The following is a 16,749-nucleotide window of genomic DNA, read 5'->3' on the forward strand; positions in this document are numbered from 1 at the left end:
TAGTACATTTGTTACTGTCCATGAAAAGATGCTGAAATACTACTAACTGCAGTATACAGTCTGCAATAGGTATATATTTTCTCCCTATATACCCCTCTATTATTAACTTCCAATTCTATTGTCATACATTTGTTCTGGTTCATGGAAGCGATTTCCAATATTTGCACAGTTAATCATGGACAGTGCACACCACAGGATTCAGTTTTATACATTCCCACCTTTCAATCTCCAACCTTCCCTCTGGTGACATATATAACCCTGAGCTTCCCCATTCCACCTCATTCACATGCTATTCAGCACTGTTAGTTATTCTCACATCTTGCTACCAACATGTCTGTTCATTTCCAAACATCCAAGTTCATCCTTGTTGAACATTCTGTTCACACTAAGCAACTGCTCCATTCTTAAGCCTCTTCCTATATCCTGGTACGTTATATTTCATGTTTATGAGTTTACATATTATAATTAGTTCCTATCAGTGAGACCCTGCAATAATTGTCCTTACGTCTCTGGCTTATTTCACTCAGTATATTGCCCTCAAGGTTTTGTCATCAACCCATTTTTTTTTTCTTTTAATACGGTTTTGTTCACTCACCATACATTTCATCCTAAGTAAATAATCAATGGTTCTCTGTATGGTTATATATTTATGTGTTCACCACCTTCACCACTATCTATATAAGGGCATCTACATTTCTTTCACAAGGCAGGAGGGAGAGTCAAAGAAGGTAGAGAGGCAAAAGAAAGAGGAAAAAAAATGACAGCTAAGAAGCAGCAAAAGGAAAAATAACCTCAAATCAAAGCAGAGCAAAGAATCAGACAACACCACCAATGTCAAGTGTCCAACATGTCTTCCCTATCCCCCCCTCTTATCTACATTTACCTTGGTATATCACCTTGTCAGATCAAAGGAAGCATAACACAATGATTCTATTAGTTACAGTCTCTAGTTTATGCTGATTGCATCCCTCCCCCAGTGCCTCCCCACCTCTAACACCCTGCAAGGTTGACATTTGCCCATTCTCCCTCATAAAAGAACATATTTGTACATCTTATCACAACCGTTGAACACTCTAGATTTCACCAAGTTACACAGTCCCAGTCTTTATCTTTCCTCCTTTCTGGTGTCTCACATGCTCCCAACCTTCCTCTCCCAACCGTATTTATGGTTATCTTTGTTCAGTGTACTTACATTGTTGTGCCACCATCTCCCAAAATTGTGTTCCAAACCACACACTCCTGTCTTCTATCATTCTGTAGTGCTCCCTTTAATATTTCCTGTAGGGCAGGTGTCTTGTTCACGAAGTCTCTCATTGTCTGTTTGTCGGAAAATATTTTGAGCTCTCCCTCATATTTGAAGGACAGCTTTGCTGGATATAGGATTCTTGGTTGGTGGTTTTTCTCTTTCAGTATCCCAAATATATCACACCACTTCCTTCTTGCCTCCATGGTTTCTACTGAGAGATCCGCACATAGTCTTATTAAGCTTCCTTTGTATGTAATGGATCGCTTTTCTCTTGCTGCTTTCAGGATTCTCTCTTTGTCTTTGATATTTGATAATCTGATTATTAAGTGTCTTGGCGTAGGCCTCTTCATATCTCTTCTGTTTGGGGTACGCTGCGCTTCTTGGATCTTTAATTTTATGTCTTTCATAAGAGATGGGAAATTTTCATTAATTATTTCCTCTATTATTGCTTCTGCCCCCTTTCCCTTCTCTTCTCCTTCTGGGACACCAATGATATGTACATTACTGAACTTTGTTTCATCCTTGAGTTCCCAGAGATGTTGCTCGTATTTTTTCATTCTTTTCTCCATCTGCTCCTTTGCATGTAGGCTTTCAGGTGTTTTGTTCTCCAGTTCCTGAGTGTTTTCTTCTGCCTCTTGAGATCTGCTGTTGAATGTTTCCATTGTGTCTTTCATCTCTTGTGTTGTGCCTTTCGTTTCCATAGATTCTACTAGTTGTTTTTTTGAACTTTTGATTTCTGCCTTATATATGCCCAGTGTTTTCTTTACAGCCTCTATCTCTTTTGCAATATACTCTCTAAACTTTTTGAACTGATTTAGCATTAGTTGTTTAAATTCCTGTATCTCAGTTGAAGTGTATGTTTGTTCCTTTGACTGGGCCGTAATTTTGTTCCTCTTAGTGTAGGTTGTAATTTTCTGTTGTCTAGGCATGGTTTCCTTGGTTATCCACATCAGGCTTTCCAAGACCAGAACAGGCTCAGGTCCCAGAGGGAAGAAATATTCAGTATCTGGTTTCCCTGAGGGTGTGTCTTAGAAAATTGCTCCACTCTGTGATGCCTCAGGTCACTGTGCTTTTCTGCCTAGCAGGTGATGCCTGTTAGCCTATAATTCTTGACTGGTGTGAGGAGGTATGGCCGTGTTCCCCCAGGCTCTGGGGTCTGGTTCTGAATGGAAAGGGCCCCACCCCTTTCCTCTTAGAGAAGATAGAACCCCTAGGGGGAGGTCATTAGCATTTCAATGGTCTCTCTCTCTGCTTGTGCTATCCCCACCCTTCTCTGTCTGAGTCACAGCCCTGGGAACTGGAAATGACTGGGGCTTTCTCCACTGAGCCGAAAAACAAACAGATACTCCCCTTCAGACCCAGTCCAAGCGAGCCTTTGGCTCTCCAAGGTCAGTCATCACCCAAAGCCTCTGTCTGTTTTTTGGGGATTCGTACCTGTAGTGAGCAGTTCACAGTCGCTACTTAAAACCCCAGTTGGACCTCAGCTGAGCTATATTCGCTTGCTGGGAGAGAGCTTCTCTCTGGCACCATGAGGCTTTCCAGCTCGGGCTATGGGGGAGGGAGTCTCACGACTTGGATCTGCAGGTTTTACTTACAGATTTTATGCTGTGATCTTGGGCATTCCTCCCAATTCAGGTTGGTGTATGATGAGTGGATGGTCTCGTTTGTCCACCCGCAGTTGTTCTGGATTATTTACTAGTTGTTTCTGTTTTTTTTAGTTGTTCCAGGGGGACTACTTAGCTTCCAGTCCTCTCTATGCCACCATCTTCCCTCCTCCTCAGCTGACTGTATGTTTTGTGTCTGATGACCTCTTCATAAAACTCTCTCAATCCTCGTCTCTCTAAAAAGCTCTGTTAGTTCCGTCTCCTTTTAAAAAATAATAATAGCTGATAGTTATTGATCACTTACTAGCAACTCTGTGAATCCTTCTGCACACTGCATGACTGCACTTAATCTTCACAACAACCCTATGAGGTAAGTACTATTATTTTTTAAAGCTGTTTTATTGAGATATATTCAGATACCATGCCATCCATCCAAAGTGTACAATCAATGGCTTTAGTACATTCACAGAGTTGTGCATTCATCACCACAATTTTAGAACCTTTTCATCCTTTCCAAAAGAAAAAAACCCATATCCTTCAGCAGTCACTGCTTGATCCCTCTACCCCTCCCCATCCCTAAGTAACCACTAATCTATTTCTGTCTCTATAGATTCATAGATGTATGTATTTACATTTTATATAAGTGGAATCATACAATACTTTGTGCCTAGTTTCTTTCGTTTAGCATGTTTTATTTAACCATTATTTCTTTCATTAGAGAAATTATAGGTTTATGGAAAAGTCATATAAAAACTTAAATGTTCCCATATACCTCCCTATTGTTGACATTTTGCATAGTATGGTACCTTTGTTACAACTGATGAAAGAATATTAAAATAGTACTATTAACTATAGCCTATAGTTTACATTAGGTGTATTTTTTCCACATACCATCCTATTATTAACATCTTGTATTAGTGTTGCACATTTGTTATAATTCATGAAAGGATATTCTTATACTTGTACCATTAACCCCAGTCCATCATCCAAGCAGGGTTCACTGTGTTATACAAATATATATGTTTTATCTTCTAACTTTCCTTCTAGTAACACAGACGGCCCCAAAATCCCCCTTTCAACCATAGTCACATACATAATTCAGGGCTGTCAATTACACTTCACAATAATGTGCCACTATTACCACCCATTTTGCAGATGAGGAAACTGAAGCCCAGAGGGATTAACTAAGTCAATCCTGGTTACTCACCAGGACAGGTAAGTGACAGAGATGGGAATCAAGCCCAGACAAGATGACTCCAGAGCAAACGATCTTAACAATGACTTGCAAAAGCCTTACTGATGAAGTTCTCAATTTTCATTTCAAATTTTCATTAGAGAGAGAGGGGGTACTTTTGTGTGTACATAAAAGCAAACACTGCCCAGAGTTTGGTTACATAGCTAGAAATTTAAAACTTATTCTGGAGGCTGCGCATTGCATATTGCTGGTGGTTCTCAGCCAGCCAAGTTACTTTTTTTATATTGAAACAGCCATGCTGAGACTACAGCTATTCTATTTCTCCTCATTTCCTTTCTCTGAAGAAATAATTCTCAGAGGAAACAATGTGGAACTCCACTGTCGTGTGACTGTGGAAGCAAGAGTTAGAGGAAAGGGAATGCTGTGTTCTGGCAACTTTCCCTTCAGCAAGTTACTAGGTATTCAGTGAAATTACTGAAAGTTTTTTGTCTCATGAAATGCTTAGCAGCATGTAGACTTTTGTGGACAACAGTGAAGCTTCACAATAAGTCATCACAGGATGAAACAGACTGAGGCGGAGGTGCAAGAGCAAGGAGGTAGTGAAGCATGAAGAAGCCCTGGAACCCTGAGCAGCAGGGCCCTTGGCTAAGAGCTGGGTTATATAGTCAGGTAATCAAATTTAAATCATCCTCTACTAGAATGGCTAAAATGAAAAAGACTGACAATATTATGTGTTGATAAGGATGCAAAGCAACTGGAACTCTCATACTCTGACGGAATGCAATATGGTACAGCTACTTTGGAAAAGTTTGGAAGTTTCTTCTAAAATTAAACATACACCTACCATATGACCTAGCAATTCCTCCCCTGGATATTTACCCAAGAGAAATGAAAACATGTCCACAGAAAGGCCTGCATGCAAACAATGATAGCAACCTTTTTCATAATACATAAAAACTGGAAAACCTTAAATGTCTAAGAAGTGTGGGTAAACATATTGTGGTATATGCCTAAAATGGAATAAACTACTCAGCAATAAAAAGAAACAAACTACTGATACATGCAACAACATGGATGAAACTCAAAAGCTTTAAGCTAAGTGAAAAAAGCCAGATACAAAAGATTGTATACTGTATGATTCCATTTATATGACATTCTAGAAAAGGCATAACGATAGTGACAGAAAGGAGATCAGAAATTGTCAGGGGCTGAGGGTCGGCAGGGCAGGTGAGCACCTTCAAAGGGAAACAGGAGTACTTCAGGTGACAGAAATGTTTTACATCGTGATTATAGTGGTGGTGGTTTGGTTATATATGCATTCGTCAAAACTCATCCAAGTATACACTTAAAATGGGTGAATTTTCTTGTATGCAAATCACACCTCAACACACCTGTTATTACTATGTTTTTTTAATTTAACTCATCCTCAGTGGTAGTGTTATAGGTGAAAAACATGTATCCTGAGAATATTCTCTCATAGAATGGGCAGTACACTCACTTCACCATGGTGATTTTGTTGTATATTCTCACAATTCTCCCAATCCCCAATGCCAGAGATTGTTCATGCTATTTAGAAAGAGAAGTTTAATCAGAGCATGATTCAGGCTGATCCCTTTGCCAATACAAAGTTGTTTCTTCGGCCATGATTTTAAACCATAATTATTAACTGAAAGCTGAACTTTAGTAGAGCCTAGTTTTCTACCTACTCTTCTTAAGACCACAGAATCATAGTCCTTGGTATATAACTAGAACTGCCAGATAAAATACAGTGTGTCCAGTCAAATTTGATTTCAAATAAACAATGAAAAATTTTTTAGTATCTGTCCTAAATATTGAATGGGACATCCTTTTTATTTGCTATTACTGGCAACCCTGTTTATAACACACTGTCATCATTAGTCCATGTGTGGCTTTTTTAATTTTACTTATTCAGTCACACAATTAGTTAATTAACTAATTAATTAATTAATCTCATATTCATGTCTTCACTGCAGGTATAATTAGTAACTCTTGCTGGAACTATCCTCCTAAGAAACCATCTAGCAACTTGAAGGCACTGAGAACTTATTGAGGACTGCAGAGAAGGGACCGATTTAGGACCCTGTTAATCAAAGTGTGGTCTGCAGACCAATGGCATCACACCAACTCTGAGCTTGTTAGAAAAGAATCTCAGGCCCCACTCCAGACTTATTGAATTCAGAATCTGCATTTTAACAAGATCCCTACGGGATTCATACGCACACCAGTGTTTTAGAAGCACTGATTTAGAAAGTCATGTTTCAGGAAAATTCCCAGGACAATGGTATGCAGGATGGATCAAAGGAAATTGCACGTATAGAAACCCCTTACAGGAATATTTTAAAAGCTTAGGCATCAACTGCAAGATGTTTGGCGTAGGCAGCGGGAATGAAAAGAAAGGAAATGATGAGAAACACTGTAAAGAACAAAATCTATGGGACTTGATAACTGACTACTTGGAAAAGGGGAAACAAAGAGGTCAGAATTTGCATATAAATCAAATAGAAGCATAAACTATTTCCAATATCCTTGGCAATGATTCTCAACCTTGGCTGCACATGTAATCTTTTGGGGAGCTTTAAAAAATATTGATACCGGGGTCCCAACTCCATAGATTCTGACTGAACTGGTCCAAGAGGAAGCCTGGAAATCAGGATTCTGAATGTTTCCCAGATGATTCTAAAGTGTAGCCAAGGTTAAGAATCCAGCAATACAGGTTCTTTCAATCCACATGTTTTTACTCAGAGCAGTGATTTTCAACCCTGCTATTCTTTAGAATTATTTGGGAGCTTTAGAAATATGTCAGTACCCGGATCCTGCCTCCTAGAGAGTCTGATTTAACTGGCAATTTTTTAGAAGGCCCCCGGTTGATTGTAATGTGCAGCCAGGGTTGAGCATGCTCACTTGAAACGTGCCATTTAATTTATAATTCATGTACTTTCTTTTTCAAACAAGTATAAAATGATGAGAGAAAGTGCTGACAGAATTCAAATCTTCTAGTTAGTGTAAATATGAACCAACATTATTTCCATTTTCTCAGTCATAATCCACAATGAAATTTACACATTTTTTCAGATATAACTACCATTTCAATTTTTTCAAAACATCATTTTGAATCCAAAGAAATCAGCTGATGACCATTGCAATCGGATGACCATTTATGAAGCATAGATTATTGAGACACATAAAACATTACATGAAATAAATTGATTCCAACCACAACTGTAATTACATATCTTAGGATACAATAAGGCTTTCTGGAGGGGAGAATATGGCATGTCTAAATTTATTTCTAAATTAAAGACTATAATAAAATTGCTATCAGAATTCAAATAAAGTCTGAATAAAAACATCAAGCAGGATAGTTAAATCCTTTACAGTTAACTTGTCTCTATAGTGTTATTTCATTTGTGTGCAAAGTAAAAAAAAAAAAAATCTTTCAAAAAGAAACATATTTCTAAAAGACCTTTTATAAAATGGAAAATTGGCTTACCTCTTCCCTATGATTTTTAATTGGCATACAAAGAATACTTTGTGTCTTGTAACCTGTAATTTGGTCCACTTCTGCATTGAATCGAGGATCCTGGTAAGGAAAAAGAAATTCAATTTAACGACTGACCTGTTCAGAGATTCATTTGATTTTTCTGATTTATAAGATTAGAGCAATTTAACCTTCCACTTACCTTGTTACTCTGACAAGGTAACAAATGTGAAAGGCAACAAATCATGTAAGTATATATTATCTTTGATAAAGAAGAATGTTTTTTGTTTTTTAGCAAGTAGTGTTCATGAGAAACAAAAAATGCAAACAAATATTCAGAAATAAAAAAGTTCAAAATACTAACCATTTTAGAGCGCTTTACTTAAATTCAGGAAAATGTGGCATCTCTCTACCTCAGTCATACAGTTTGCCTGTCTCCATCTCAGTACCTGATTCCCCTACGCCATCCCAAGAAAAGCATCTCCACCTCTGAAACTCTCCCTATAAAACCTACCACATCCGAAAGAACCTTTCCAATACTGACTTTACTTCCCTTGTAATAGTTGTTTATATAACACTTCTCAGTACTCTGTACTTCTATTTCAGATATTCACAAGTATTTCCATATTTTTTTTGTACATATAAAAAACTTCATGGCCTTGATTCAGACTATAAACAAACTCAAGATCAGGAACTATGTCTCCTTTATCTTTTGAATCTCACCTTTTACAAAGCACATAATGCACATCCAATAATCATCAAGGACTTCTGAGAGGTGTAGAAGTTCCAAATGTGGGTTAAAGAAAGAACGGTTCAGGCTATTTTCCATTAAACTCTAGATTGGGAAGAACTAAAATTAGGCTACAGGTCCCATGAGAGGTTCTTTTTGTTGTTGTTGCTCACCACTGTAACCCCAGTACCTAACAAAGGAACTCAAAAGCATTTGCTAAATGAGGGAAGGAATTCACTAATGAATGATATCATAGCTATCAAATGTACTAATTTTTAGCTTATTATAGTTTAAAGCAAATCTTTAAAATGGGGGGGGGGGTGGGGCATAATACAGGAAATCAACAGATAACACTACATGAGATTAGATTACAATGGAAAGAAACATACCAGAACAGAAACATCTGAATGAATGTTGTTCCCTTCAAAGCAGAGTCTTGGAAAGCTACATGCTTACCCTAAAAATAGCATCAACTGCTCCAAAAACTCAGCATTTGGAATTCCCTTCAGAGAATATGGAATATCCACATTAGGGAATCCTCATCTTTTGGAGGTTGTTTTAATTTATTTTTCAATTAGTTCAATGTCATGTAAAGCCAAAGCTGTGAGTGAAGTAGGTAATTAATGACATTCTGCCATTTGGGGTCAGAAATGAGGCCAATTTTCATGTTAGGGCTAAACTTGGCTTTAAAGACAATGTCAAGAGAAAAGTTACAAATTGGTGGAAAATCACCACAAATATTTTATATTATAAATAAAACTGCATTTTGCTTTTTCTGCAAATCTGCTCAAAGTTATATTCAGACACACAGAAAACCTTAGCTGAATGTTTCTAATAAAATAGATCTTAAAGAGCATACTATTTTGCAAGGTATCTAAAGAAAGCAGACACATGTTAGAATTAGCACAAAAGAACTTTAAAGCAGCTAATATAAATGTATGTAAGAACTTAAAGGAAAATATAGTAATAATAAACAGATGGGAATCTCAACAACAAAAAAGAAAAACTGTAAAGAAGTCAAATGGGAATCCTAGAACTGAAAACTACAATGCCTAAAATGAAAAAGTCATTGATGGGTTTAACAGGAGAGTAGAAACAGTGGAAGAAAGGGTCAATGAGTCTGAAGATAGATAAACAAAAAGTACCCATAGAGAAAGACAGAGAAAAAAAAATATATAGAAAGTTAAGAGCTTTGGTGTTTTGTAGGACAATATAAAGTGGCCTAACAATATATAACCGGAGTCCTAAAGAGACAAGGGAAAATGAGGCAGAAAAATATTTAAAGATATAATGACCAAAGAATCAAATATCTAGTAATAAATTTAACCAAGGATGTAGAGGACCTATACACAGAAAACTAAAAAACACTGCTAAAGGAAAGCAAGTAAGTTTTCATGGACTGGAAGACTAAGTATCGTTAAGATGCAATTCTACCCAAATTGATTTACAGATTCAACACAATCCCAATCAAAATTCCAGCAGCCTATTTTGCAGAAATGGATACGACAATTATAAAATTTATTTGGAAGGTGGGGTCCAGAGTAGCCAAAAACATCTTGAAAAACAAGAATGAAGTTGGAAGACCCATGCTTCCTGACATTAAAGCATATTACAAAGCAACTGTGATCAAAACAGCATGGTACTGGCATAAAGACAGATATATTGATCAACAGAATCAAATTGAGAGCTCACAAATAGACCCTTACATCTATGACCAACTAATATTTGAAATGGAGGCCAAGTCCACTCAACTGGGATAGAATAGTCTCTTCAGCACATGGTGCTGGGAGAACTGGATATGCATAACCAAAAGAATGAAAGAGGACCTCTATCTCACACCTTACACAAAAATTAACTCAAAATGGATCAAAGACCTCAATATACAGCCAGGACCATAAAACTCCTAGAAGAAAATGTAAGGAAGCATCACTGAGATCTTGTGGTAGGAGGTGGTTTCATAGACTTCACACCCCAAGTACAAGCAGTGAAAGAAAAAATAGATAAATGGAACCGCCTCAAAACTGAAAATTATGTGCTTCAAAAAACTTTGTCAAGAAAGTGAAAAGGCAGCTTGCTCAATGGGAGAAAATATTTGGAAACTGCAGCATATCTAGTAAGAGTTTAATATCCAGAATATATAAAGAAATCCTACAATTCAACAATAAAAAGACAAACAACCCAATTTAAGAAGGGGCAAAAGACTTGAACAGACATTTTCCAAAAAGGTAATGCAAATGGCTAAAAAGCACATGTAAAGATGTTCAACATCACTAGCTATTAGAGAAATGCAAATTAAAACCACAAGATATCATTTTACACCTTCACTATTTAAAAAAAAACAGGAAACTACAAAGGTTGGAGAGGATGTGGAGAAACTGGAACTTATTCACTGCTGGCAGGAATGTAAAATGGTGCAGCCACTGTGGAAGACAGTTTGGTGTTTCCTCAGGAAGTTGAGTATAGAATTGCCATATGATCCAGCAATCCTGCTACTAGGTATACACCTGGAAGAAATGAAAGCAGGGATGCGAACAAACATTGCACACCAATGTTCACAGCAGCATTATTCACAATAGATGAAAAGATGGAAGCATCTCAACCGTCCAACCAATGAATGGATAAACAAAATGAGATATATCCATATGGTGGAATGTTATTCAGCTGTAAGAAGGAGTGAAGTCCTGAGTCATGAGAAACATGGATGAACCTTGAGGACATTATGTTGAGTGAAGTAAGTCAAGACACAAAAGGATAAATATTGTATGCTCTCACTAACATGAACTAATTATAATAAGCAAACTCATAGAGTCTAGAAGACAGGTTACCAAGAGACAGAATAGGGGTAGAGAATGGGGAGCTGATATTTAATTTGTACAGAATTTCTAGTTAGGTTGATTGTTAGTATATGGAAATTGATAGAGGTGATGGTAGCACATTATTGTGGGTGTCATTAATAATTAACAGTGCTGAATTATGTGTGTGAATGTTGTTGAAAGGGGAAATTTAGGGCCCTGAATGTTACTAGAAGGAAATTTAAAGGATAAAGCATGGGACTGTAGAACACAATGAACCCTTCTGTGGATGATGATTGAGGTTAACAGTACAAATATAAGAATGTTCTTTTAGGAACTATAACAAAAGAACGTCACTATTACAAGACGTTAATAGGATGGTATATGGGAAAAAATATACCTAAAGTAAAGTATAGACTATAGCTAACAGTAATATTTTAACATTCTTTCATCAGTTGTAACAAAGGTACCACACCAATGCTAAGCGTCAACAATAGGGAGGTATATGGGAATGTTATATTTTTTATTCTTAGAAAAATGTTATGTCACAGAAACAAACATTTTCTTGTCAGTTACACTATTTTACTCTGCTGCTTCTCTGAAAGTGCATGTGGTCAGCTGCAGATCAAAGCTTCATCTTCAGCAAAAAAAAAAAAAAAAAAAAAAAAAAAAAAAACCCACATACACCCAAAAACTTTACACAATAAGCAAGGAAAATATATAAATTATGTTCTACTGTCCATTCACATAACTCTGGTAAGAATGTAAAGGTGGGACAAAGTCAGGTCTTGACTGACATGGCACTTTTGGAAAACTTGAACTTTATACAGCTACATACTTCTATGGGAAAAGAAATGTGTCCTTTTTGTCTTGTCTGTTTTCTGGATAGATAGAGGCTTTTCCTATAGCCCTCACAGTAGCTAAAAATCTATTAAACCTCCCCACCTGGGGAATTCCTGCTACACATAAGTAATATGGCCAAAAGCTCTGGAATATATAACCTTGCCTAATAAAAGAAAGTATGCTATTAAACCAAGCTGTTGAGCTTGCATCTATGAACTTTATTTCTGTAATGACAAAACTAAAGTGAATTATAATTAATGCCTAGGAGTCACCCCCTGAAAACTGCCTGTTGCTCAAGTATGGCCTCTCTCTAAGCCAAACTCTGCAAATAAACTCATTACTTCTCCCCTATGTGGGATGGGACTCCCAGGGATGAGCCTCCCTGTCACCGAGGGATTATTACCACACGTTAATCAGCGATGCATTTAGAGAAAGACCTTGATCAAAAGGGGGAAATTTTATGGCTAAGAGATTTCAAAGAGAGTCGAGAGGTCCTTCTGGAAGGCAGCCTTATGCAGGTCTCAGCCAGATTTCACAAACTGTCACTGTGTGCAAAACCTCAAATGAAAGTGCTCCTGGGGCCCTAGGGACATCCAGACAACACAGGCAAGCCACATGGAAGTCAACACCCCCTCAGTGGGCTCTATCTGGGAATCTTTGAAAAGCTATTTTCCCAATATAATATAGTTATACTCACTTATAAATCCCCTAATCATGATTCTTCTACTTCTTTTATTTGAACCTATAATTTTCAATTAATTAAGTTTATTTCTCAGAGAATTAAAGCCTATGGGTTGTTCCTATACCAGCTGAACCCTGAAACCCAGCAGGTTATGATCAACTCCCACTCTCCAGTTCTTCTGGCCTGCCCCGGAAAATTAACAGAAAGATAAGGATGGATCACCCCTATCCCAAAAGCAAGGAGTACCTTCAACTGCAAGCAAAACAATTCCATTCCTCTGTCCCATAATGCATACACCCCTCCTCAGCTTGAAGCAGCCAGAGTGGTCATCATCCCAAATCCCTCAAGACTGAGGAATGAACAAAAATAAGGGGGGTCTGTAATTGCTGACTGCAGTGGATTTATTGTTACTGTAGTTTCTATCTTGTGTTAACTGAGTAATTTGTTACACTGCTATAAAAAAAGAGACAAGGGATACCATATATGCAAACTATTCTTAAAAGGTTCAGGGGAAAAAGTAACAAGGTATACATGTTAAATATTGGTGAATTGGGGTAATGGGTATAAAAGAGTTCTTTATAATATCCTTGCAACTTCTCTGTAAAGTTGAAGCTATTTCAAAATAAAACATTTTTTTTTTTTAATTAAAGAATGCAAGGGAGGAGAAGACATGTAGAGAATAGTAAACCAATAATCAGGGAACAATCTACTGCGTAAATAATTACAATAAATATAGTTCTAAAACTAAAAGAAAGAGATAATGACCCCAAATTTCCCAAAGTGGGTAAAAATCTTCAACTTATACCACACATTACATAAAATGTGAAAATGATGCACAGGATGGCTGAATTCTCATGAGAAAAATGAACACAAAGCAATGGGAAAACTTTTTCAAAGTGTTGAATGAAAACTACTGTCAACTAAGATTTCTCTGTCCAATGAAAATATCCTTCAAGAATATAGACAAAATAAACACATTTTCAGATCAATGAAATCCGAGAGAGAGAATTTGTCTCCAGCAGACCTGAACTTCCATGAATTGTTAGTTTTTCAGCCTGAAGGGAAGGATATTGGGATCTACACAAAGGAATAAAGAGTTTCAGAGTTGGCTTGACTATATGAGTAAATATATAAAGGATAAGGAAGCCCAGTTCTTCATTTTGGGAGAAGGAGCACCCAACAGAGAAAGGAGGAAGAAAACATGCACCTTGAGGTGCCGATTGAATTTGGAGTTCCAGTATAAGTTCTTAGTTTTTAATACAGTAAATAGACAGACATAAATAAAATGCAGTGTGCATGTGTATGTGTGTATTTATGTATTTTTTCCTTGCTCTGTCTGCTGACATACCAGGAGAAATGAGCATATACCAAAAGCAATGAATAATCTAATGCCCAGATCTCGTTTCTAAATACCATCCCCTCCACTAAAGGGAGCCAAGGCTTCTTGAAAAAAAGAATGATTTCAGGGCTAGGGCAGGGAAAATACGAGATAAGCCTCAAACATCTTGTGTCGAAGATGAGAAAATGCTCAAAGGATGATGGGGACATATCAAAAAGACACAGGAGGCAGCAAACCTGCTATAATTTGAGCTTCAAAATAAATAACAGAGTAAAATGCATTAAATGAAATAAAAACCATGAGTCCACACTGGTATAAATGAATGAATGAATGAATGAATAGAAGAGGCAAAAGTCCTCCTTCCATTAGAATGTCAACTAACAATTACAGAAGGTATGATGGAGTTAGAAAATGAAGGTATGGTAAAACTGGCATCTGAATAAATGATGAGGAACAGAATTTTTACAAAATCCCAAAGTATCTCTCCAATAGATGCCTATTAATCACAAACGGAAAAATTGTACCTTTATAATGGAGACACCCGGTGGACATCACTTTAATCAAGTTGTCAAATTTAATGTCATCAGTACTGGGACAAACTGACATCATGTGCCTCCTGATAAGATACAGTGAAAAGGTTATATCACCACCATCTGTTGTATTCCTGCCCAAAGTGCGTAACTGGAATCTATTCATGAAAGACATCTGACAAAATAACCGGACTGTACTCTTCAAAAATGTCTCAGTCAAGAAAAACAAAGGCTGAGAAACTGTTCCAGATTTAAAGGAGACCAAAAAGGCACATGCATGTGATCCTGGATTAGATTCTGGTTTAGGGACAAAATAAGGGACATTAATGAGACAACTGATGAAATTTGACTATGGACTGTTACATAATATATTGTATTGATGTAAAATTTCCTGATTTTCGAAAAAGTATAATGGCTATGTAAGAGAATATTTTGTAGAAACCATACACTGAAATATTTAGTAAAACTGTCAAGTTTTCATTAAACAGTTTAGAAAAATAAATATGTATATATTTACATGCATTATAAAGAAAGGAGAGAAAATAAAGCAAATGTGGAAAAGTAAAAAACCATTGGAAAATCCTGGTTAAGGATATATGGAAGTTTCTTATCCTGGTCTTGCAACTTTTCTGTAAGTTTTGAAATTATAACAAAAGAAAAAGTAACAGAAAACAAAAACAACACAGAGGACTCAACAAATTATAAGGCTGGTGTTCTTCCATAGAGTGGCATTTTTTTAAGACAATGCCTAACAGTGATTAAAAATTGAACTAAGACAGATGCAAAACAATCTAGAATAGTAGTTCTCAAACTGTGTTCCTTGGGGCATAATTATTCCATAAGAGATTAGTAGAGTTATCAAAATTAAAAGTCACTTTTGTTTTTTCTCTTCTAAAATTCATTTTGGGTATAGTTACATTCTTCAGAATTCCTCTTGAGAGAGGTCATATTTCTTTAGAAAAAATATTGTGATAAATACTTGGAGTAGTATGTCAGACCTGCAGGGTGGGAGACGGTGCAGATATGTTCCTCTGGAGAAAGAATGAGAAGAGAAGGATGAAGTGCGGCTGAGAGGAATTGCAGCTACACGGTAAAGCCACAGAAGCAGCAATGTGATCCTTCCCTAAGACCCTAAAATCTTCTCTCTAGAAGTCATGGCATGCAAGGAGTGGCTGTCCTGCACAAACAAGAGAGTCCAGGTTTTGAATTCCATTTGACTTGGGAAAGAGAGGCTGTTTTGACAATGTAAATCCTTAAGACACAGGAAATCCTGGTACAGCTTAAGGCTTCTCCAGGACATGGAATGAGAGGTTCAAGGCAATCCAATCTAGATATTGTATGACAACTAGCTTTCGTGCATGAGGAAATCTCCAAGCACATATCTATAGTTGTTATCATTATGTGTAAATTTCTTATTATAATAAATGCTGTGCCACATCCATGGAAGTTGCATGAGTGGCTGATGCAGCAGGAGATGATGTGTGACTGAATGTCACTGTATGGGCAGCATTTACCACCTAACCCTTTCACTGGTATGTGTGGTCTGACCAAGAGTCACTGGTCTATGTTGTGGGTCTTGTCCTATATTTTAAATACATGAATGTGTTATGTTATTACTAATAAAAGTAAGTGAATTAGCAAATTTACAGGCATACCTCATTTTATTGCGCTTTGCTTTACTGCACTTTGCAGATACTGCTTTCTTACAAATTGAAGGCTTGTGGCCACCCTGCATCAAACAAGTCTACAGACCCCATTTTTCCAGCAGCATGTGCTCACTTCGTATCTATGTGTCACACTTTAATTAAGGTATGTACATTGTTTTTTTTTTTTTTTTTTTTTTTTTTTTTGGCTTTTGTAAAAAGGGGGTTTATTTGGCTACACAGTTACAGTCTTAAGGCCGTAAAGTGTCCAAGGTAACACATCAGTAATCGGGTACCTTCACTGGAGGATGGCAATGGCGTCTGGAAAACCTCTGTTAGCTGGGAAGGCATGTGGCTGGCGTCTGCTCCAAAGTTCTGGTTTCAAAATGGCTTTCTCCCAGGATGTTCCTCTCTAGCAAGCTTGCTCCTCTTCAAAACATCACTCACAGCTGCACTCCGTCCAGTCTCTTTGAGTTAGCACATTTATATGGCTCCACTGATCAAGGCCCACCCTGAATGAGCGGGGCCACGCCTCCATGGAAATATCCCATCAGTTATCATTCACAGTTGGGTGGGGGGCATCTTCATGCAAACAACCTAATTCAAACGTTCCAACTTAATCCCCACTATTATGTCTGCCCCACAA

General features: G+C 37.2%; 1 protein-coding gene across 4 annotated transcripts in view; it reads right to left on the bottom strand.

Moving 5' to 3' along the window:
- PDE5A (phosphodiesterase 5A) overlaps positions 1–16,749 on the bottom strand; it is a 160,244-nt gene that overhangs the window by 99,290 nt on the left and 44,205 nt on the right. For all 4 annotated transcript variants that reach the window (XM_037830561.1, XM_037830564.1, XM_037830562.1 and 1 more), the window contains exon 3: positions 7,557–7,646. In XM_037830561.1, coding sequence (XP_037686489.1) covers positions 7,557–7,646 — 90 coding nt within the window. The remainder of the gene's footprint in view (positions 1–7,556; positions 7,647–16,749) is intronic.

This window comes from Choloepus didactylus, chromosome 3, assembly GCF_015220235.1.
Source record: "Choloepus didactylus isolate mChoDid1 chromosome 3, mChoDid1.pri, whole genome shotgun sequence".
Lineage (NCBI taxonomy): Eukaryota > Metazoa > Chordata > Mammalia > Pilosa > Megalonychidae > Choloepus > Choloepus didactylus.